At 49.0% G+C, this 23,655-nt stretch overlaps 1 protein-coding gene across 1 annotated transcript in view; it reads right to left on the reverse strand.

The window, feature by feature from the left end:
- Nucleotides 1-23,351, reverse strand: part of KANSL1L (KAT8 regulatory NSL complex subunit 1 like) — a 98,966-nt gene extending 75,615 nt beyond the window's left edge. Inside the window, exon 1 of the mRNA XM_054380879.1 lies at nt 23,302-23,351. Coding sequence (XP_054236854.1) covers nt 23,302-23,351 — 50 coding nt within the window. The remainder of the gene's footprint in view (nt 1-23,301) is intronic.
- Nucleotides 23,352-23,655: the final 304 nt, after the last annotated feature.

Consider the following 23,655-nt stretch of genomic DNA (forward strand, 5'->3'; position numbering starts at 1 on the left):
TTTACATCATCCACTCATCGTCATCCCACCCGACCTCACCCATCCCCCCGCCCACGAAATTAGACATGTGAGGAAGGATTACATCAGAGGAGATAATGAGCCAGTCCTGTCTTGGCTAGCCAGGTGTTTTGATATGGGAGCCCCAGCATTGGTGGTAGGCGACAAGTCGGCCTCTCAGTTGGGGATGCTCTCAAAGGATACAGGCATAGACAGGCACCTAGGCAAGTGCATTGGTAAAGTTTCTCTGTGGGCACGCCTCCTACTGGCAGTCTCGCTGAGGTACCCCAGCAGAGATGATTTACCATGGAACCCTAAGCCTTGGACCACAATAGCTGAGGGAATCAAGCGTCTGAGAGAGTTTGCTGTGAGAGAAGTAATGTATGGAGATCATAAGACTCTGAATCCTGATGAAATTCCTGTTGGAACAGGCCTTGCCAAAAAGCTCATTAAGCTTGCTCCTCCTAATTATGCCACTATTCTGGCAAGCAGGATTGTGGCAAGAAATTATGGTGGAGCACCTCCTACTGTTGGCCATTTCACTGACCAAATGAGGCAGTTGGAGGATAGTCTTGCACGTACTTCTTTGGTTTCAGCCATTGAAACTTTGTCTGGAGAAATGAAGAATTGCATGAAAGAGCTGAAGGAGGAACTTAAAACCTCCATATCCAACTTGATGAAGGGGGATGATTCTAATTCCTCTTCCTCCAGATGGATACAAGTTTCAGCTGTTAGGAACAGACGTGCTCCAAGGAGGCCATTCCAGAATAGGTCAAACCAAAACAGACAGCAGAGGCAATCACGTGGCAGTATCTGGATAACTCTGCGTGATCAGTTTGGTGAGAACATGAACAGATGGGATGGTCAACCAACTTCTGATCTTTTCAAGAGGTTACGGGAGCTGCAGAGGGGCAGATCCCGAGGTAGCAATACCAGGAGGGTAGCTGTCGCTTCCTCAGTTTCCCAGAACAACTCTGATAGCTCCAACAGTGATCCTAATTCTGGTGCTGGACGTTGTGCCAGCTGTACATGTGGAGGTAATCCCCACCATTAGGGGTGCCCTGCCTTCCGCCAGGGGGAGGTAAGGGATAATGGAGATAACAGAATCTATTGGGATGTGTACATCCAGTGGCCTGGCACTTCAAAATTTCAGAAGTACAGGGCCTTGGTTGACACAGGAGCTCAGTGCACCATAATACCATCAAATTATCAAGGGGGAGAATCTATAACTATTCAGGGAGTCACTGGTGGATCTCAAGAGTTGTTTAAGATAGAGGTTGACATAAGTTTAACTGGGAAGCAGTGGAAGAAACATACTATTGTAACAGGTCCTAATGCACCTTGTATTTTGGGAATTGACTTTCTGAGAGAAGGGCGTTTTAAAGACCCTAAGGGTTACAAATGGGCTTTTGGAATAGCAACTGTAGAAATTGATGGAGGAAAATTGAAGTTGTCCATTAGACCTGAGCTTTCAGATGAATCTGCAGTTGTGGGACAACATGAGATAGAGGATGTAAAGCTGCCGGTTGCTTCTCAAACTGTGCATCACAGACAATACAGAACCAACCGTGACTCTTTGGTGCCCATTCAAAACTTGATTCGTCAGTTGGAGAGTCAGAAGGTCATCAGCAAAACTCATTCACCTTTCAACAGTCCAATCTGGCCTGTGAGAAAGCAGAATGGAGAGTGGCGTCTGACAGTTGATTTCCGTGCCTTGAATGAAGTAACTCCACCCATGAGTGCAGCTGTACCAGACATGATGGAACTCCAATATGAGCTGGAATCCAAGCAGGCCAAATGGTATGCTACCATAGACATTGCTAATGCTTTCTTCTCTATTCCCATAGCAGAGGAATGCAGGCCTCAGTTTGCTTTCACCTGGAGAGGCATTCAGTACACATTCAATCGTTTGCCCCAGGGGTGGATTCACAGTTCAACCATCTGCCATGCAGTGATCCATGATGCTTTGGAGAAAGGTGGAGCTCCAGAACACATTCAGTTCATCGATGACATCATCGTCTGGGGTGAGACTGCTGAAGAAGTCTTCGAGAAAGGTAATAAAATCCTTGACATTCTCTTGCAAGCTGGTTTCGCTATCAAGCGAGACAAGGTGAAAGGACCTGCCAGAGAAATCCAGTTTCTGGGAGTGCGGTGGCAAGATGGTCGCCGTCACATCCCAATGGATGTGATAAACAGAGTCTCCACCATGGCAAATCCCATCAACAAGAAAGAAACTCTGCGTTTCTTAGGCATAGTGGGATTTTGGAGACTGCACATTCCTGGATACAGTCAGATTGTGAAACCTCTCTATGATGTGACTCGAAAGAGAAACAGTTTCCAATGGGGTCCTGAGCAACAAGCAGCCTTTGACCAGATCAAGCGAGAGGTAGTCCAAGCGATGGGTCTGGGACCTGTCCGAACTGGTCCAGACATTAAGAACATTCTGTACACGGCCGCGAGTGACAATGGTCCAACCTGGTGCTTATGGCAAAGAGCTCCAGGGGAGACACGAGGACGTCCTCTTGGTTTCTGGGGTCGTGGCTACAGAGGCTCAGAGGCAAACTACACTCCAACAGAGAAAGAGATTTTAGCTGCTTATGAAGGAGTGAAAGCTGCTTCTGAAGTGATCGGAACTGAGTCACAACTTCTTCTAGCTCCTAGATTGCCAGTTCTGAATTGGATGTTCAAAGGCAAAGGTTCTTCACCACATCATGCAACAGATGCTACCTGGTCTAAGTGGATGGCTCTGATAACACAGAGAGCTCGAATGGGAAATCTCGAAAGGCCTGGTTTGGTGGAGGTGATCACAAACTGGCCAGAAGGCACAAGCTGTGCTAAACCTCCAGAGGAGAGAGTAACTCGTGCTGAGGAAGCTCCTCCTTACAGTGATCTGTCTGATGATGAAAAGAGATATGCTTTGTTCACAGACGGTTCCTGTCGTCTTGTTGGGAACAAGCGGAGATGGAAATCTGCAGTGTGGAGTCCAACGCGCAGAGTTGCAGAAGCGAGAGATGGAGAAGGAGAATCCAGTCAATTCGCAGAGGTAAAAGCTGTCCAGCTAGCTCTTAACATAGCTGAACGTGAGAGATGGCCAAAGCTTTATCTCTACACCGACTCGTGGATGGTAGCCAATGCCTTGTGGGGTTGGCTGAAAGACTGGAAGAAGAATGGCTGGCAGAGGAAAGGAAAGCCAATCTGGGCTGCAGATCTGTGGCAAGACATTGCTGCTCGCATTGAGAGAATCCCAGTGAAAGTGAGACACATCGATGCTCACATTCCTAAGAGCAAAGCTACTGAGGAACAACAACACAACCATCAGGCAGATCTAGCTGCAAGAGTTTCCCAGGTGGACACAAACTCTGATCCTGATCCTGATCTTGACTGGAAACACCGAGGTGAGCTGTTCTTAGCTCGGTGGGCCCATGACTCGTCAGGACATCAAGGCAGAGATGCAACCTACCGATGGGCTCGTGACAGATCCATTGACATTTCCATGGATGCTATCACACAAGTCATCCATGACTGTGACATTTGTGCTGCTATTAAGCAGGCAAAGCGGATCAAGCCCTTGTGGTACGGTGACCGATGGTCCAAGTACAAGTATGGTGAAGCCTGGCAGATTGACTACATCACTCTACCTCGTTCTCCATCTGGTAAGCAGTATGTGCTGACTATGGTAGAGGCAAGCACTGGATGGCTGGAAACTTATCCAGTTCCTCATGCAACTGCACGTAACACCATTCTTGGCCTGGAGAGACAAATCCTGTGGAGACACGGAACTCCAGAGAGGATTGAGTCAGACAACGGAACTCACTTCAAGAACAATCTTGTAAAAAACTGGGCCAAAGAGCACGGCATCGAGTGGATATTCCACATTCCCTACTATGCACCAGCTGCAGGGAAGATCGAACGCTACAACGGTTTGCTGAAAACCACTCTCAAAGCCATGGGGGGTGGATCTTTGAAAAACTGGGAGAAACATTTAGCACAAGCAACCTGGTTGGTGAATAGTAGAGGTTCAGTGAATCGAGCTGGACCTGCCCAATCAGATTTGTTGCGAAAGGAGGAAGGTGATAGAGTTCCTGTTATCAGAGAAAAGAATCTGTTAGGCAAAACTGTTTGGGTATTTTCTCCTTCAGGAGAGGCCAAACCTGTCCGAGGGGTGGTTTCTGCTGAAGGTCCTGGTCACACCTATTGGGTGATGCAAGAAAATGGTGAAATTCAGTGTATTCCACAAAGAAATCTAACTTTGGCTGAGAGAGGTTAAATTCAGAGTGTTGCGCAGATACAGCATCGCGCCCAAGAGGAGAGTCCATGAGATCTACGGTGCACGAACCCTGAGAGCCCTGAGTCACCTGAGAGTCCCTGTTCCTTTCTTCGCTCCATCTGCGAGGAAACAAGCTGTTTGCTGTTTTTCCTGTGATTTGACTCTTTTGAATCATCTACATCTGAGATAGCCGGAATGGACTATGGTCTTTATTCACCTATTGTTGTAGATATTATTTTAGATTAGATAGATGATAGTAGCAGCCAATGGAATTGTTTAGAAGGGGTGGACTGTGGTGGTTTGAAACTGTCTTTTTAATTTTTCCTTGCAAAGTTCAAAACAGAGAAAGTGAAAGAATGTAAATAAGTCACTATTGGGTGTAAGAAAGCAAAATAACGATTGTTCTAAACACTTCCATTGGATAGATAGAAATGTTTAAGAACTATTACCCAAAACAAAGTAGGCATTCTGCACATTCTGCGTTCGGCAGTGGGGGCAGTTGCTGGGCTGTCTGGCTGCTGTTTCTTCTTCTCTTCTGGCTGAAGATAACACACTGACCTTGGCAGCTAAGTTAACAACTTTCTGCTCTAACTAAGCTCTGCTTCTCTGTCCAGGGGGGTCGGGGGGGGAAGCTCCTGGGAGAGGGAGGCCCCCTTTGGGAGGGTCCCCTTGGGGGGAAGCAAAGGGAGATCGATTGTGCTTTTTCTGTTGATTGTATATATTTGTGAATGTTGTGAATTTTGTATATTTGTACATATTCATTGCATTTCATTGTAGATTTTAGACTCTGCTTGTAAATACAGCTTTTCATTTGCTTCCAGACTGGGCTAGCCTGGTTATTGTTGGTGGGGGGGGAATTTCAGCTCACACCAACACACATGGTCACCTTGCAGGCCTAACAGAGAGTCAACCACCTGGGAAAGTTTTGAGCTGTCAATGGCCATCTTTCACTGGGCAAGGAGCTCCTTTCTACTCCCTTTACCTACAACCCCCCTGAGATACAAACCAATTAGAAAATAGATGCTGCCAGTAGTCCTGTGATGAGGATTGAGTGCAAGGTCCTGCATCTGAGCTGGGGCAATCCCAGGCACTGATAGAGGCTGGGCAGGGACTGGCTGGAGAGCAGCCCTGAAGAAAATGCCTTGGGGGTGCTGGGGGAGGAGAAGCTCAGCAGGAGCCAGCAGTGAGCACTTGCAGCCCAGAGAGCCAAGCAGAGCCTGGGCTGCAGCAAGAGAAGTGTGGCCAGCAGGGCCAGGGAGGGGATTCTCCCCCTCTGCTCCACTCTGCTCAGACCACACCTGGAGCTCTGTGTCCAGTTCTGGAGCCTCTGTTCCAAGAAGGATCTGGAGGTGCTGGAAGGTGTCCAGAGAAGGGCCATGAGGATGAGCAGAGGGCTGGAGCTGCTCTGCTCTGGAGACAGCCTTGAGAGAGTTGGGGTTGTGCAGTCTGGAGAAGAGAAGGCTCTGAGGAGACCTTCTTGTGGGCTTCCAGTATCTGAAGGGGGCTCCAAGAAAGCTGGGGAGGGACTTTTGAGGGCATCAGGGAGTGATAGGACTGGGGGGAATGGAGCAAAACTAGAAGTGGGGAGATTGAGATTGGATGTTAGGAAGAAGTTGTTCCCCATGAGGGTGGTGAGAGACTGGCAGAGGTTGCCCAGGGAGGTGGTGGAAGCCTCCTGCCTGGAGGTTTTTGCAGCCAGGCTGGATGTGGCTGTGAGCAACCTGCTGTAGTGTGAGGTGTCCCTGCCCATGGCAGGGAGGTTGGAACTGGATGAGCCTTGAGGTTCACTCCAACCCTAACAATTCTGTGATTCTATGATTGGGTTAAAATTGTATCCAGTCCACATCAACAGGATCTGATGTGCTTTCCTCACTCCCCATGTGATGCTGGAGAACCTTAGAGCATTACCTAGACATGGGATGTCACAACAAATTACCAGCAAAAACTGAGTTTTGAGCTTTGATGTTTGTTGAGAAATAAAAGCTGGACAGCAGGATTGTACTGACTCCAAATGCAAAGTAAATCAGTTTTCCAAATCTTGTCATTTAAAAACATTTTCTGAGAATTGAATTGTTCATAATCTGTTCAGAGGATTCCTGTGGTTTGTATGTTCCATTATACTGCTCCAGTGTAATTCTGTTGTAAACCCCTGTGGTGGTTTGAAACTGTCTTTTTAATTTTTCCTTGCAAAGTTCAGAACAGAGAAAGTGAAAGAATGTAAATAAGTCACTATTGGGTGTAAGAAAGCAAAATACTGATTGTTCTAAACACTTCCATTGGATAGATAGAAATGTTTAAGAACTATTACCCAAAACAAAGTAGGCACTCTGCACATTCTGCGTTCGGCAGTGGGGGCAGTTGCTGGGCTGTCTGGCTGCTGTTTCTTCTTCTCTTCTGGCTGAAGATAACACACTGACCTTGGCAGCTAGGTTAACAACTTTCTGCTTAACTAAACTCTGCTTCTCTGTCCAGGGGGGTCTGGGGGGGAAGCTCCTGGGAGAGGGAGGCCCCTTTGGGAGGGTCCCCTTGGGGGGAAGCAAAGGGAGATCGGTTGTGCTTTTCTGTTGATTGTATATATTTGTGAATGTCGTGAATTTTGTATATTTGTACATATTCATTTGTACATATTCATTGCATTTCATCTGCTTGTAAATACAGCTTTTCATTTGCTTCCAGACTGAGCTAGCCTGGTTATTGTCGGTGGGGGGGAATTTCAGCTCACACCGACACACTTTTTATTTTTGGCGCCCAACGTGGGGCTCGATTGCTTGTATGATTTATTCCTGCTCAGATTAGGAAGCAAAATGAAGCTGTTTTGGATTTTGAGTAATTTTATTTCCTCTGTTATCAGTGTGATTGTCTACAGATGGGCTGTTTCCTGCATGATAGACAAGATTGTGAGATATGTGGCATATAAGTCGTTTCTTTGGGTTAAGAACAAGTTACTGAATGCTGTTGAATTCTGTTGTGGTCTTATTGGGCTTAGAAGATATGGTAACTCAACTATGAATCTGCTAGCAGACACATTTGAGTTTGTTACTCCTCTTACAACTACAGAGGGTCTTTGGAACCAGTGGTACCCTAGATATCTTGTGCTAGCCTTAATTTTGTTGTTTCTTGGAATAATCATATGGCTGCTGATAGCACTGTGTCAAGAAAGACGTAAGGCTACTCACTCTTCCGACCTGCGTAGATGTAAGAGGAAACATAGAAAAGCTCAGAGAGGTTCGGAATTGGTTTCTGATTCTGATTACGGTGACCAGGAAATCACAGTTCAGGTTTGTGAGAAAGCTGCCGATAGTTTTGACTCAGAGCCAGCAGCAGTAGCTGCGGGACCTTTGCCAGAATCTGAGATAACAGACTCGGGTACACAGGCAGACATAGTTACACAGACAGACTCGGCGACACAGACAGACTCGATTACACAGGCAGAGAGGGGTACACGGGCAGAGAGGGGTACACAAACAGACACAGTTACACAGAGAGAAATGGTTGTGCAGACAGACATAGTTACACAGAGAGAAATGGTTGTGCAGACAGACATAGTTACACAGAGAGAAATGGTTGTGCAGGCAGACATAGTTACACAGAGAGAAATGGATGTGCAGACAGACATAGTTACACAGAGAGAAATGGTTGTGCAGACAGACATGGTTACACAGAGAGAAATGGTTGTCCAGGCAGACATAGTTACACAGAGAGAAATGGCTGCGCAGACAGACATAGCTGTGCAGGCAGACGCCATTAACGAGGCACAGTCTCCTCCTCCTCCCTCTGCTGCCCAGACGGACGCAGCAGTGTCTGCAGGATCTCAAAGCACACCTCCTGCCAACCCTGCACAGACTCCCTCTGCTCCTGCTAACCCTGCACAAAATTCCTCTACTCCCTCCAACTCTGCTGTGAATGTGAAAGCCAATCCAGTAAATTTGGTGGCCACTGTAAGCAGAAAGCGCAAAGGAGCTGCAGGAGGAGATGCAGATGCTGCAGGAGATGGTGCAGATGGAGATGAGGGTCCTTCTACTCAGGGTCCCTCTGTTAAGAAAGATCCTTCTGGTGAGGAAGAGAAGGTTAGCCTTAAAACTCTGGCAGACCTTTTGAGACCCCACATGGATGATGGAGATGTAGACCCTGCTGAATTAGCAACTGCAGGCAGTGCCTCTGAACTCAAGGAAATTCAACGGAGGATTAAAATAGGATTATGGGGACAGCGACCTCAGGATGATGATGATGATGATGATGAGGATGACATACAGTCAGCTAATGCACCCAGACAGGAAATTAGACATGTGAGGAAGGATTACATCAGAGGAGATAACGAGCCAGTCCTGTCTTGGCTAGCCAGGTGTTTTGATATGGGAGCCCCAGCATTGGTGGTAGGTGACAAGTCGGCCTCTCAGTTGGGGATGCTCTCAAAGGATACAGGCATAGACAGGCATCTAGGCAAGTGCATTGGTAAAGCTTCTCTGTGGGCACGCCTCCTACTGGCAGTCTCGCTGAGGTACCCCAGCAGAGATGATTTACCATGGAACCCTAAGCCTTGGACCACAATAGATGAGGGAATCAAGCGTCTGAGAGAATTTGCTGTGAGAGAAATAATATACGGAGATCATAAGACTCTGAATCCTGATGAAATTCCTGTTGGAACAGGCCTTGCCAAAAAGCTCATTAAGCTTGCTCCTCCTAATTATGCTACTATTCTGGCAAGCAGGATTGTGGCAAGAAATTATGGTGGAGTGCCTCCCACTGTTGGCTATTTCACTGACCAAATGAGGCAATTGGAGGATAGTCTTGCACGTACTTCTTTGGTTTCAGCCATTGAAACTTTGTCTGGAAAGATTGAGAATTGCATGAAAGAGCTGAAGGAGGAATTTAAAACCTCCATATCCAACTTGATGAAGGGGGATGATTCTGATTCCTCTTCCTCCAGATGGATACAAGTTTCAGCTGTTAGGAACAGACGTGCTCCAAGGAGGCCATTCCAGAATAGGTCAAACCAAAACAGACAGCAGAGGCAATCACGTGGCAGTATCTGGATAACTCTGCGTGATCAGTTTGGTGAGAACATGAACAGATGGGATGGTCAACCAACTTCTGATCTTTTCAAGAGGTTACGGGAGCTGCAGAGGGGCAGATCCCGAGGTAGCAATACCAGGAGGGTAGCTGTCGCTTCCTCAGTTTCCCAGAACAACTCTGATAGCTCCAACAGTGATCCTAATTCTGGTGCTGGACGTTGTGCCAGCTGTACATGTGGAGGTAATCCCCACCATTAGGGGTGCCCTGCCTTCCGCCAGGGGGAGGTAAGGGATAATGGAGATAACAGAATCTATTGGGATGTGTACATCCAGTGGCCTGGCACTTCAAAATTTCAGAAGTACAGGGCCTTGGTTGACACAGGAGCTCAGTGCACCATAATACCATCAAATTATCAAGGGGGAGAATCTATAACTATTCAGGGAGTCACTGGTGGATCTCAAGAGTTGTTTAAGATAGAGGTTGATATAAGTTTAACTGGGAAGCAGTGGAAGAAACATACTATTGTAACAGGTCCTAATGCACCTTGTATTTTGGGAATTGACTTTCTGAGAGAAGGGCGTTTTAAAGACCCTAAGGGTTACAAATGGGCTTTTGGAATAGCAACTGTAGAAATTGATGGAGGAAAATTGAAGTTGTCCATTAGACCTGAGCTTTCAGATGAATCTGCAGTTGTGGGACAACATGAGATAGAGGATGTAAAGCTGCCGGTTGCTTCTCAAACTGTGCATCACAGACAATACAGAACCAACCGTGACTCTTTGGTGCCCATTTCAAACTTGATTCGTCAGTTGGAGAGTCAGAAGGTCATCAGCAAAACTCATTCACCTTTCAACAGTCCAATCTGGCCTGTGAGAAAGCAGAATGGAGAGTGGCATCTGACAGTTGATTTCCGTGCCTTGAATGAAGTAACTCCACCCATGAGTGCAGCTGTACCAGACATGATGGAACTCCAGTATGAGCTGGAATCCAAGCAGGCCAAATGGTATGCTACCATAGACATTGCTAATGCTTTCTTCTCTATTCCCATAGCAGAGGAATGCAGGCCTCAGTTTGCTTTCACCTGGAGAGGCATTCAGTACACATTCAATCGTTTGCCCCAGGGGTGGATTCACAGTTCAACCATCTGCCATGCAGTGATCCATGATGCTTTGGAGAAAGGTAGAGCTCCAGAACACATTCAGTTCATCGATGACATCATCGTCTGGGGTGAGACTGCTGAAGAAGTCTTCGAGAAAGGTAACAAAATCATTGACATTCTCTTGCAAGCTGGTTTGGTTATCAAGCGAGACAAGGTGAAAGGACCTGCCAGAGAAATCCAGTTTCTGGGAGTGCGGTGGCAAGATGGTCGCCGTCACATCCCAATGGATGTGATAAACAGAGTCTCCACCATGGCAAATCCCATCAACAAGAAAGAAACTCTGCGTTTCTTAGGCATAGTGGGATTTTGGAGACTGCACATTCCTGGATACAGTCAGATTGTGAAACCCCTCTATGATGTGACTTGAAAGAGAAACAGTTTCCAATGGGGTCCTGAGCAACAAGCAGCCTTTGACCAGATCAAGCGAGAGGTAGTCCAAGCGATGGGTCTGGGACCTGTCCGAACTGGTCCAGACATTAAGAACATTCTGTACACGGCCGCGAGTGACAATGGTCCAACCTGGTGCTTATGGCAAAGAGCTCCAGGGGAGACACGAGGACGTCCTCTTGGTTTCTGGGGTCGTGGCTACAGAGGCTCAGAGGCAAACTACACTCCAACAGAGAAAGAGATTTTAGCTGCTTATGAAGGAGTGAAAGCTGCTTCTGAAGTGATCGGAACTGAGTCACAACTTCTTCTAGCTCCTAGATTGCCAGTTCTGAATTGGATGTTCAAAGGCAAAGGTTCTTCACCACATCATGCAACAGATGCTACCTGGTCTAAGTGGATGGCTCTGATAACACAGAGAGCTCGAATGGGAAATCTCGAAAGGCCTGGTTTGGTGGAGGTGATCACAAACTGGCCAGAAGGCACAAGCTGTGCTAAACCTCCAGAGGAGAGAGTAACTCATGCAGAGGAAGCTCCTCCTTACAGTGATCTGTCTGATGATGAAAAGAGATATGCTTTGTTCACAGACGGTTCCTGTCGTCTTGTTGGGAACAAGCGGAGATGGAAATCTGCAGTGTGGAGTCCAACGCGCAGAGTTGCAGAAGCGAGAGATGGAGAAGGAGAATCCAGTCAATTCGCAGAGGTAAAAGCTGTCCAGCTAGCTCTTAACGTAGCTGAACGTGAGAGATGGCCAAAGCTTTATCTCTACACCGACTCGTGGATGGTAGCCAATGCCTTGTGGGGTTGGCTGAAAGACTGGAAGAAGAATGGCTGGCAGAGGAAAGGAAAGCCAATCTGGGCTGCAGATCTGTGGCAAGACATTGCTGCTCGTATTGAGAGAATCCCAGTGAAAGTGAGACACATCGATGCTCACATTCCTAAGAGCAAAGCTACAGAGGAACAACAACACAACCATCAGGCAGATCTAGCTGCAAGAGTTTCCCAGGTGGACACAAACTCTGATCCTGATCCTGATCTTGACTGGAAACACCGAGGTGAGCTGTTCTTAGCTCGGTGGGCCCATGACTCGTCAGGACATCAAGGCAGAGATGCAACCTACCGATGGGCTCGTGAGAGATCCATTGACATTTCCATGGATGCTATCACACAAGTCATCCATGACTGTGACATTTGTGCTGCTATTAAGCAGGCAAAGCGGATCAAGCCCTTGTGGTACGGTGACCGATGGTCCAAGTACAAGTATGGTGAAGCCTGGCAGATTGACTACATCACTCTACCTCGTTCTCCATCTGGTAAGCAGTATGTGCTGACTATGGTAGAGGCAAGCACTGGATGGCTGGAAACTTATCCAGTTCCTCATGCAACTGCACGTAACACCATTCTTGGTCTGGAAAGACAAATCCTGTGGAGACACGGAACTCCAGAGAGGATTGAGTCAGACAACGGAACTCACTTCAAGAACAATCTTGTAAAAAACTGGGCCAAAGAGCACGGCATCGAGTGGATATTCCACATTCCCTACTATGCACCAGCTGCAGGGAAGATCGAACGCTACAACGGTTTGCTGAAAACCACTCTCAAAGCCATGGGGGGTGGATCTTTGAAAAACTGGGAGAAACATTTAGCACAAGCAACCTGGTTGGTGAATAGTAGAGGTTCAGTGAATCGAGCTGGACCTGTCCAATCAGATTTGTTGCGAAAGGAGGAAGGTGGTAGAGTTCCTGTTATCAGAGAAAAGAATCTGTTAGGCAAAACTGTTTGGGTATTTTCTCCTTCAGGAGAGGCCAAACCTGTCCGAGGGGTGGTTTCTGCTGAAGGTCCTGGTCACACCTATTGGGTGATGCAAGAAAATGGTGAAATTCAGTGTATTCCACAAAGAAATCTAACTTTGGCTGAGAGAGGTTAAATTCAGAGTGTTGCGCAGATACAGCATCGCGCCCAAGAGGAGAGTCCATGAGATCTACGGTGCACGAACCCTGAGAGCCCTGAGTCACCTGAGAGTCCCTGTTCCTTTCTTCGCTCCATCTGCGAGGAAACAAGCTGTTTGCTGTTTTTCCTGTGATTTGACTCTTTTGAATCATCTACATCTGAGATAGCCGGAATGGACTATGGTTTTTATTCACCTATTGTTGTAGATATTATTTTAGATTAGATAAATGGTAGTAGCAGCCAATGGAATTGTTTAGAAGGGGTGGACTGTGGTGGTTTGAAACTGTCTTTTTTAATGTTTCCTTGCAAAGTTCAGAACAGAGAAAGTGAAAGAATGTAAATAAGTCACTATTGGGTGTAAGAAAGCAAAATACTGATTGTTCTAAACACTTCCATTGGATAGATAGAAATGTTTAAGAACTATTACCCAAAACAAAGTAGGCACTCTGCACATTCTGCGTTCGGCAGTGGGGGCAGTTGCTGGGCTGTCTGGCTGCTGTTTCTTCTTCTCTTCTGGCTGAAGATAACACACTGACCTTGGCAGTTAGGTTAACAACTTTCTGCTCTAACTAAACTCTGCTTCTCTGTCCAGGGGGGTCTGGGGGGGAAGCTCCTGGGAGAGGGAGGCCCCTTTGGGAGGGTCCCCTTGGGGGGAAGCAAAGGGAGATCGGTTGTGTTTTTCTGTTGATTGTATATATTTGTGAATGTCGTGAATTTTGTATATTTGTACATATTCATTTGTACATATTCATTGCATTTCATCTGCTTGTAAATACAGCTTTTCATTTGCTTCCAGACTGAGCTAGCCTGGTTATTGTCGGTGGGGGAGAATTTCAGCTCACACCGACACAACCCCACACTCTTCCTTTTGGCCAGTCCCATTTTCAGCTCTCGTGCTCCTACAGCCTAAGCCAGGAGATGGCACTCCAAGAATAGTTATTCCTACAGAAAGAAGCCTCTGCCAGAAAGCAACCTTGCACTCGAAGGGGATCATGGAAAACATCTTGTTGGAAGAGCCCTCCAAGCTCATCCAGTCCAGCCTTCCACCCAGCACTGCAGGCTCAACACCAAACCATGTCCCTAAGCACCAATTCCAAGGCTGCTTGAACACCTCCAGGGATGCTGACTCCAGCACTGCCCTGGGCAGAACATTCCAATGTCTGAGAGCCCTCTCTGCCAAGAAATATTTCCTAGCATCCAGCCTGAACCTCCCCTGGGGCAGCTTTGAATCATTTCCCCTACTCCTGTCTCTTGCCACCAAGGAGCAGAGGTTGCCCCCTCCTCACTCCCACCTCCCTTTGGGGAGCTGGAAAGAGCAATGAGGTCTGCCCTCAGCCTCCTCTTCTCCAGTCTGGATACCCCCAGCTCCTTCAGATGCTCCTTGTAGGTGGATAGATGTTTTCAGTGTGAAATACTGGCAATGCAGAGAGCTGTCTGTATGTCTGTCTGTCCCTCCTTACAGCCAGAAGCACCTGCATTACAAAACCAGTTGCAGCCTGAAAACAATTTTTTCCTTTGGGAGTCTGATCTGATAATATATCAGAGCAGGCAGGAGGGAACCATGGGGGGGCTGTTGAGAGGCAGCAAGAGAAGTTGGTAGGAATTACTGAATGTGAGTGCCCAGAGGGAAGATTTGGGAATACAGCCTCCTAGGGAGTCCCCTCCTTATGCTGGCACAGGCTCCATAGAATGGCTCAGGTTGGAAGGGACCTCAGAGATCATGTACTCCAACCTCCCCACCATGGGCAGGGACACCTCTCAACTAGGCTCAGCTTCTCAAGGCCTCATGGAATGCATCAGGTTGGAAGGGACCCTCAAAGGTCACCTTGTCCAAACCCCCTGCAGTGAGCAGGAACATCAAGTTTGGATGGGGCCTTCATCACCTCTGGGCAATCTGTTCCAGTGTTTGACTATCCTCATTGAGAAGAACTTCCTCCTAATGTCCTATTCACATCAACCCTGCTCTAGTTTCAAACCATTGTCCACTACAGCCCTTCTAAATTGCCCCTCCCCAGCCTTCCTGTAGGTCCCCTTCAGATATTGAAATGCAGCAATAAGGTATTCCCAAAGCCTTCTCTTCTCCAGGCTGAACAACCCCAACTCTTCCACCTGTCTTCACAGCAAAGGTGCTCCAGCCCTCTGATAATTTCCATGGCCCTCCCCTGGACTCATTCCATCAGGCCCATGTCCATCCTGTGTTGAGGATTCCAGAGCTGGACACAGTGCCAGGTGAGTTCTCACCAGAGCAGAGAGGCAGAATCCCTTCTCTCAACTTGCTGCTCACACTTCTTTTAATGCAGCCCAGGGTATGACTTGCCTTCTGGGCTTCAAATGCATATTGCTGCCTGATGTTCAATTTCTCATCCAGCAGTACTCCCCCAGACCTTTTCTGCAGGGCTGCTCCCAACCTCGTGGTTCCCCCAGTCTGTACTGATAACAAGGATTGTCTTCACCCAGCTGCAGGACCTTGCACTTTGCTTTGTTGAACCTCATGAGATTCTCCTTAGCTCACTTCTCTAGTCTGTCTAGGTCCCTCTGCATGGCACGTATTATAGAATCATAGAATCATGGAATCATGGAATCATAGAATCAGTCAGGGTTGGAAGGGACAACAAGGATCATCCAGTTCCAAGCCCCCTGCCATGGGCAGGGACACCTCACACTGGATCAGGCTGGCCAGAGCCTCATCCAGCCTGGCTGCAAACACCTCCAGGGATGGGGCCTCAACCACCGTCCCTGTACAACCCATTCCAGGCTCTCACCACTCTCATGGGGAAGAACTTCTTCCTCACATCCAGCCTTGTTCCATTCCCCCCAGTCCTGTCACTACCTGATATCCTAAAAATAAGTCCCTCCCTATCCTGTCCCTCAGTCATGCCGACAGCATACATTCAGCCCTCATCCAGCCTGGCCCTGAACACTGCCAGGGAGGAGGCATCCCCAACCTCCCTGTGCAGCCCATCCTGGAGTCTCTGCTGGGTGAGCCCAGCACCTTGGTCTCTGTAGTAGAAGGCAGAGGGCTGTCAGGGAGGTTTGCATTCCTGGGGATGCCCTGATCTTGGCATCTTTGTTGCAGCAAGGTCTGGCAGGACATTTTGCATCACCCACACATGTGGTAAGGGAGCTGAGAGAGGGCAGAGCCTACCCAAAGCCACAGCAAAGCAACCTTTGTCCAGCTCTCAAGTGTCAGTTCCTGGGATCAAGAAATGCCTCAAACAGACACTGGCAAACAGATGGACAGTTTTCATAGCAGGGTTTTGGGGTGGTAAAGAACTGGACATTAAAAAGAAATTTCCTTTTCTGCTTGCAGTGAACAGAGTGGAAATAGATGGCTTCAGCAGGGCACAGAGTCCAAATGCATGGCTGGCCTCTTTCTAGATGCTATGCCCAGTTTGGGATTGTACTTCTCTTACAGCAGCCTAAAAGGACTTTACAGAGACACAGCACAGCCAGGGTGAAGGACACTGGTGTAGCCCTTCCCAGCACAGTTTGGTCCTGCACCTCTACTCCTCATGTGGGCATAATCACAGAGTGAGTCTTTCTGATCTTCCTTCTCTTGATGGTGCTGCTTTCTCTTTGTTATGGTCATCTCCCTTACCACTAAATGGCCTGGCCATGCTTCCTGACCTCAGGTGCAGATGGCTCAGGAGAGGGATATGGTTTGCCCTTGGTTTTGAGGTGTAAATTCTCCCTAACTAGTAGCTCTCCTGCTCTCACACTGCATAGTTGGTGGCCAGCTTTTTCCTTTGGGACCCTAAACTGCTGAAGATCTCTGTGTTACCCTGGTAAGCACTCTACTCCTCAGTCATACCCTGCAACACACCTCTCATACAGGGAGTGTGCCCAAGTCATAGAATCATACAATGGTTTAGGTTGGAAGGGACCTCCACAGGTCATCCAGTCCAAGCCCCCTGAAGTCAGCAGGGACATCCCCAACTAGAGCAGGTTGCCCACAGCCCTGTCCAGCCTCACCTTCAATATCTCCAGGCATGGGGCCTCAACCACCTCCCTGGGCAACCTCTTCCAGTGTTCCACCACCCTCATGCTGCACAACTTCTTCCTCACATCCAATCTCAATCTGCTCTGCTCTACTTTGAAGCCATTGTCCCTGCTCCTGTCCCTGCAGGCCTTTGCAAACAGTCTCTCTGCAGCCTTCCTGGAGCCTCCTTCAGGTCCTGGCAGGTTGCTCTTAGGTCTCCCTGCAGCCTTCTCTTCTGCAGGCTGAACACCCCCAGCTCCCTCAGCCTGGCCTCATAGCAGAGCTGCTCCAACCCCTTGAGCATTTTCATGGCCTCCTCTGGACCTGCTCCATCAGGGCACATTGCTGTCCCATGGCTTTTGGCAGGAGGTTGGACTCAATCTCTGGAGGTCCCTTCCAACCTGTACCTTTCCATGACTCCACGATTCTTCTCTCTGGGACAGCACCAGTCCTATTCTGCCTGCAGAAGCAGTTTTTGCAGTGCTGGAGTATTATCCTGCAAGGGCCTGGTGTGTTGGTTTGGTTTTGGTAACAGACACCTTGCTATGGATAACTACCAGGCAGTGCAATCCTTGGGTGCAAACATTGTCCTTTCTCTCAGAGCTTATCCTGTGCCTTTGGGACGTACTTGGCCTTTACATCATTTTTGCTCTCCAAGGTACTCATCTGATGTGGAAGACCTGCCTATGGGTATGTTCCTCTTGGCTGACCACTTGTTCAGAAGAGACCCTCTGACAGCTGGTGAACACTATGCAGAAGCCCTGGGGGTGCTTTCTGCCAGGTGGCTGGCTGTGTGCCTGTCAGAAGAGCTGTGGCAATATGCATTTCCCTGCCATGCTGCATCTGATGGTGATACCATCTGAAGCCAAGCTGCAGATCTGACCAGAGGTTTTGAAAACACAGTAAGGCACAGCCTTGAGCCCTTCTCTCAAAGCACCTGCTCCCCTTTTTAGGCTTTCACATGTTGCCAAGAGGGTGCCTGACTATTCTGGTCTGATATGCATAGCCTAGAGGTTTGGTTTCTGAGCAGGATATTTAAAGCTTATGTGCTGGCTTCTTTCAAGAAGAACCCAGGTGCCAGTTTAGCACATCTGCCTGTCAGGGGACCTGCATGTCCCTCACCCAACAATTTTATGCTGGTGTTCTAGTGCAGGACAAGCTGGAACAAGCTGCAGAGCTCTCAGCTTACTGCTCCCTTGATACATGACTCTCCCCACCATACCTTTGCATGGGGTCACACAGTGTCAGTCATGTGGGTGTGAGGGGATGTGACAGAGAGAGATGGGTAGCAGCTGATGTGTAGCCTTCAAGCAGGCCTCCTCAGGGCATGGGCCCCTGCTACCCAGCTCCATTCCTCCAGTCTGGTGGAGAACCACCACTGTGCTCTTGCCCTCTGACCATGTGTGTTACAGGCACAGGTTCGAAAGATTAGGATGAAGTGAAAAATATACACCTGGACCACAGGGTCACAGGATGTTAGAGGTTGGAAAGGACCTCCAGAGATCATCCAGTTCAACCCCCCTGCCAGAGCAGCATCACCCAGGGGAGTCTGCACAGGAATGCATCCAGCTGGGGTTGGAAAGGCTCCAGAGAAGGAGACTCTACAACCTCTCTAGGCAGCCTGCTCCAGGGCTCTGTGAGTAACACAGTAAAGAAGTTCCTCTTCAAGATGAGGTGGAACCTCCTGTGCTAGAGTTTCCATCCATTGCCCCTTGGCCTATCACAGGGTGCAACTGCGCAGAGCCTGTCCCTTCCCTCTTGACTCCCAGCCCTCAAATATTTATAAACATTTATTAAATCCCCTCTCAGTCTTCTCCTCTCCACACTAAACACCCCCAGGGCTCTCAGCCTCTCCTCCCCAGGCAGTGCTCCAGGTCCCTTCAGCATCCTTGCAGCCCTCTCTTGGACTCTCTCCAGCAGATCCCTGTCCCTCCTGAACTGGGGAGCCCAGACCTGGATGCAATATTCCAGGTGAGGTCTCAGCAGGACAGAGTAGAGGGGGAGGAGAACCTCCCTGGATCTGCTGGACACACTCCTCTGAATGCCCCCCAGGACCCTATTGGCCTTCTTGGCCCCCAGGGCACATTGCTGTCCCATGCAGAACTTGTTGTCCACCAGCACTCCCAGCTCCTTCTCCTTGGGGCTGCTCTCCAGCAGATCCCCTCCCAACCTGTCCTGCTGCAGACTCATAGATAGTTTTCCCATCACACCTTTTCCCATCACTACCACAACTTGGCATATAGACACAAAGCTGCTAGGAGAGCCAGCTCCTTCAGCATGTGCCCTGGAGCATCAAAGAGATGTCACAGCTCTCCAAGACCTGCCAAGGTCCAGCAATAGCTGAGCATCAGTGGAAAGAGGGATGTGAAGGTTGTGTGTGAGTCTCCTGTGCTGAGAACACGATTTGGCAGGGCTGAGGATGGCAACTGATCTCCCACCATGGGCCTGTCTCCAGAGCAGAGCAGCTCCAGCCCTCTGCTCATCCTTGTGGCTCTTCTCTGGACACCTTCCAGCACCTCCAGATCCTTCCTGAAATAGAGGCTCCAGAACTGGACCCAGAGCTCCAGGTGTGGTCTGAGCAGAGTGGAGCAGAGGGGGAGAATCCCCTCCCTGGCCCTGCTGGCTCTGCTGGCCTGAAGTCTCTGCCACATGCCTGTGGTAGTTGGAGAGCTGCCAGGAGTTTGGAGCGTGCTGCAGCACTGACTTGGAGCAGAACTGCAGGAGTTGCTCAGTAAAAATCCCTTCTAGCAAAACCCATGAAGAGAGCTGTTTCAGGAATCAGTCCCAGGGGAAACAGAAGTGACAGGCTGCAGTCTTGGTTCCATCTATAGGGAGGATTTGTTAAGTCTGGTCCCAAAGAAGGAAATCAACTGCTCAGGTGTTCAGTGTCTGTTCACTTCAGCATGTGGCACAAGATGAAAGATCTCAAAGAGGGCTCTGAAGAACTCAAGATTTCAGCATTTGCCTCTTGTTGTCCTATGGAAATCAGCTGCAGATCATGAAAAAGCTGCTTGATTTCCAAGTAACAGATCAGAGCAGCAGGCTCTAAATCTGAAAGGCACATAAAGGCATTTGAAGAACGTAGCAGACATGAATTACTGAAAGCATTGTGTGAAACAGAGCTGGGCCAACATGGCATCACCCCTGAAACAGGGCTGCTCCCTGTATGTGTCCTCAGCATTGTGTAAAGATGAAAATATCACAGAACTGTCAGGGTTGGAAGGGACCTCAAGGCTCATCCAGTTCCAACCCCCCTGCCATGGGCAGGGACACCTCACACTACAGCAGGTTGCTCACAGCCACATCCAGCCTGGCTGCAAAAACCTCCAGGGATGAGGCTTCCACCACCTCCCTGGGCAACCTGTGCCAGTCTCTCACCACCCTCATGGGGAAGTAAGCAGCAGCATTATGCAGTCCTCTTCACTTCTGATTCTCTTAAGGATCTGCCTGGATGTGACCTGCCCTGCTAGGTATGCTCAGAAGAGTTTGGAAATTGTTCAAACCTGTATAGAGCAGAGGCACAGCTGTCCACCCTTTGGCTGCCTGGTATGCAGCAGTAAGGTGAGGAAGGAAAAGGTCAGCAGGAGAACAGTGCACCAGGGAGAAATGCCTCTCAGCATAACTGAGGAGCTGCTGAGAGTTGCCACTTTTGTCATTCTCCAGACTCTGCCATCCACCTGTTGTGGTCTCTCTCTTACTGTGCTCCTTGTTGTCCAGTTTCACTCCTGAGACCCTGAAGAGGCCACAGGACCTTCAGCAGATGTTTGTAAGGTTGGGTAGGAACTGAATTCCCTCAGAGCTGTTTGCTCTGTAAGAGTTCTCTGTGGCTGAACACCTTTCCACCAGCAGCAGACTGAGCACCCTTCAGGATATAACCAATCTTTGTCAACTCTGGAGACCCTTTTCAAACAGACAAATCCATTTTTCCTGTAATGCCAAATACCAATTTACATTAATAATTGACCAGCATGATCAAATACCTTTCCTGCTGCTGAGCAAATACACAGACATAATTTTATTGCTTTTATTGATGGCCCAAGCCAACGCCATCAGGTTCAACAAAACCAAGTGCAAGGTCCTGCAGCTGGCAGGCACTGATATAGGCTGGGCAGGGACTGGCTGGAGAGCAGCCCTGAAGAAAAGGCCTTGGGGGTGCTGGGGAAGGAGAAGCTCAAGAGGAGCCAGCAGTGAGCACTTGCAGCCCAGAGAGCCAAGCAGAGCCTGGGCTGCAGCAAGAGAAGTGTGGCCAGCAGGGCCAGGGAGGGGATTCTCCCCCTCTGCTCCACTCTGCTCAGACCACACCTGGAGCTCTGTGTCCAGTTCTGGAGCCTCTGTTCCAGGAAGGATCTGGAGGTGCTGGAAGGTGTCCAGAGAAGGGCCATGAGGATGAGCAGAGGGCTGGAGCTGCTCTGCTCTGGAGACAGCCTGAGAGAGTTGGGGTTGTGCAGGCTGGAGAAGAGAAGGCTCTGAGGAGACCTTCTTGTGACCTTCCAGGATCTGAAGGGGGCTCCAAGAAAGCTGGGGAGGGACTTTTGACGGTGTCAGGGAGTGATAGGACTGGGGGGAATGGAGCAAAACTAGAAGTGGGGAGATTGAGATTGGATGTTAGGAAGAAGTTGTTCCCCATGAGGGTGGTGAGAGACTGGCACAGGTTACCCAGGGAGGTGGTGGAAGCCTCATGCCTGGAGGTTTTTGCAGCCAGGCTGGATGTGGCTGTGAGCAGCCTGCTGTAGTGTGAGGTGTCCCTGCCCATGGCAGGGGGCTTGGAACTGGATGAGCCTTGAAGTCCCTTCCAACCCTGACCATTCTACAATTCCATGATTTCTTAGTGTGAGGCCTTTCCAGAGCCTTGGCAAGAGCATTTCTTGCACAACAAACTGTGATTTAGTGAAGAAATGAAATGTTTATGCAGTAATCTATACCACCCTCCCAAACCATAGATTTTTGGTAATGGAAAGTTCAGTTTAATGTTCTAATAAACTGTTGTCTGATACTGTACCATGCCCATTAATCTAGGAGGTAGAGGTGGGAGTGAAATTTTATCCTTCATCAACATTGCAGCTTTCATTTTGAAGTAAATATAAGTGGTTGGGTAAATGAGAAAGCATTGCACTTTGTATCATAAACTAAATGAAAAAATGGGTTAGTAAGGATACAGCTTTTCTTTATCACACATTTGAGCACTTGTTTGTATCTCTGCAAAAGTCAGAACCTCACTGGCATAAGGAGGGCACAGAGGGCACTGCCAGCAAGTGTGCTGAGGACATCAAACTGCGAGGAGTGGCTGACACAGGAGCGTTGTGCTGCCATTCAGCCTGACCTGGACAGGCTGAGAGCTTGGCAGGGAGAAATTGAATGAAATTCATCAATTACATTGATGAGGGACAGACAGTCTGCTCAGCAGGTTTGCTGATGACACCAAACTGGGTGGCTTGGCTGATAGAGCTGCAGGCGGTGCAGCCATCCAGTGAGACTTGGACAGACTAAGAGCTGGGCAGAGAGGAACCTAATGAGGGTCAACAAGGAGAAGTGCAGAGTCCTGCACCTGGGAAGGAAGAAGAAACTGCAGCAGGACAGGTTGGGAGGGGATCTGCTGGAGAGCAGCCCCAAGGAGAAGGAGCTGGGAGTGCTGGTGGACAACAAGTTCTGCATGGGACAGCAATGTGCCCTGGTGGCCAAAAAGGCCAATGGGGTCCTGGGGGGCATTCAGAGGAGTGTGTCCAGCAGAGCCAGGGAGGTTCTCCTCCTCCTCTACTCTGCCCTGCTGAGACCTCATCTTGAGTACTGTGTTCAATTCTGGGTTCCCCAGTTCAAGAGGACAGGAACCTGCTGGAGAGGGTCCAGTGGAGGTCTGTGAGGATGATGGAGGGATTGGAGCACTGCCTGGTGAGGAGAGGATGAGATCCCTGGGGGTGTTTAGTCTGGAAAAGAGAAGACTTAGAGGGGATTGATCAATGTCTATCAATAGCTGAGGACTGGGGCTCACGAGAGAGGGGGCAGCCTCTGCTCTCTTGCTCCCTGCGATAGGGCAAGGAGCAATGGATGGAAACTCCAGCACAGGAGGTTTCACCCCAACATGAGGAGGAACTTCTTGACTGTGAGGGTCCCAGAGCACTGGAACAGGCTGCCCAGAGAGGTTGTGGAGTCTCCTTCTCTGGAGCCTTTCCAGCCCTGTCTGGATGCATTCCTCTGTGACCTGAACTAGATTGTATGGTCCTGCTCTGGCAGGGGGGTGTTGGACTCAATGATCTCTTTGGGTCCCTTCCAACCCCTGACATCCTGTGAAATTCATCAAGGGCAATGGAGAGTCTTGCACCTGGGAAAGAACAACCCCATGGAGAAAGATAGTTTTGGACTGACCTGTTGGAGAACACTGAAGGGGAAAGGGTCCTGGGGGTCTTAGTGGATGGGAGGTTGACCATGAGCCAGCAATGTGCTTTCCAGCAGATCCCTGTCCCTCTTGCACTGGGGAGCCCAGAACTGGATGCAATATTCCAGGTGGGGCCTCAGCAGGGCAGAGGAGAGGGGGAGGAGAACCTCCCTCCATCCTACCTTTCCACCTTGGTTTTGTAGGCTGCCTGCTCCACGGTGCTGGTCCCCATGTCTAGTGCTGCATACCAAGGACAAACGTTCTGCAGCTTGACCTTCTGTGGGGATTGCGGCCTGCAGCAGAGGAGTTAAACTGTCAATGGCATGGAGCAATGGAAAGCATGTTCCCTAACAATGTTCTATTTAAAATACAAAGCAAATCTGAGGTTGGCAGGAGGTGTCAGATGGCAGGATCTGAGAAGCACTTTTTCTATTTGGAGCCTCAGCAGATGCAGGATGGCTTTCCCCAGCTGCCTGGGGCTTCAGTGGGTAAAGAAGAAGCTTGCTCATGGTGCACCATGTGCCATACAGCAGTGC

Source organism: Indicator indicator, chromosome 5 (assembly GCF_027791375.1).
Source record: "Indicator indicator isolate 239-I01 chromosome 5, UM_Iind_1.1, whole genome shotgun sequence".
NCBI lineage: Eukaryota > Metazoa > Chordata > Aves > Piciformes > Indicatoridae > Indicator > Indicator indicator.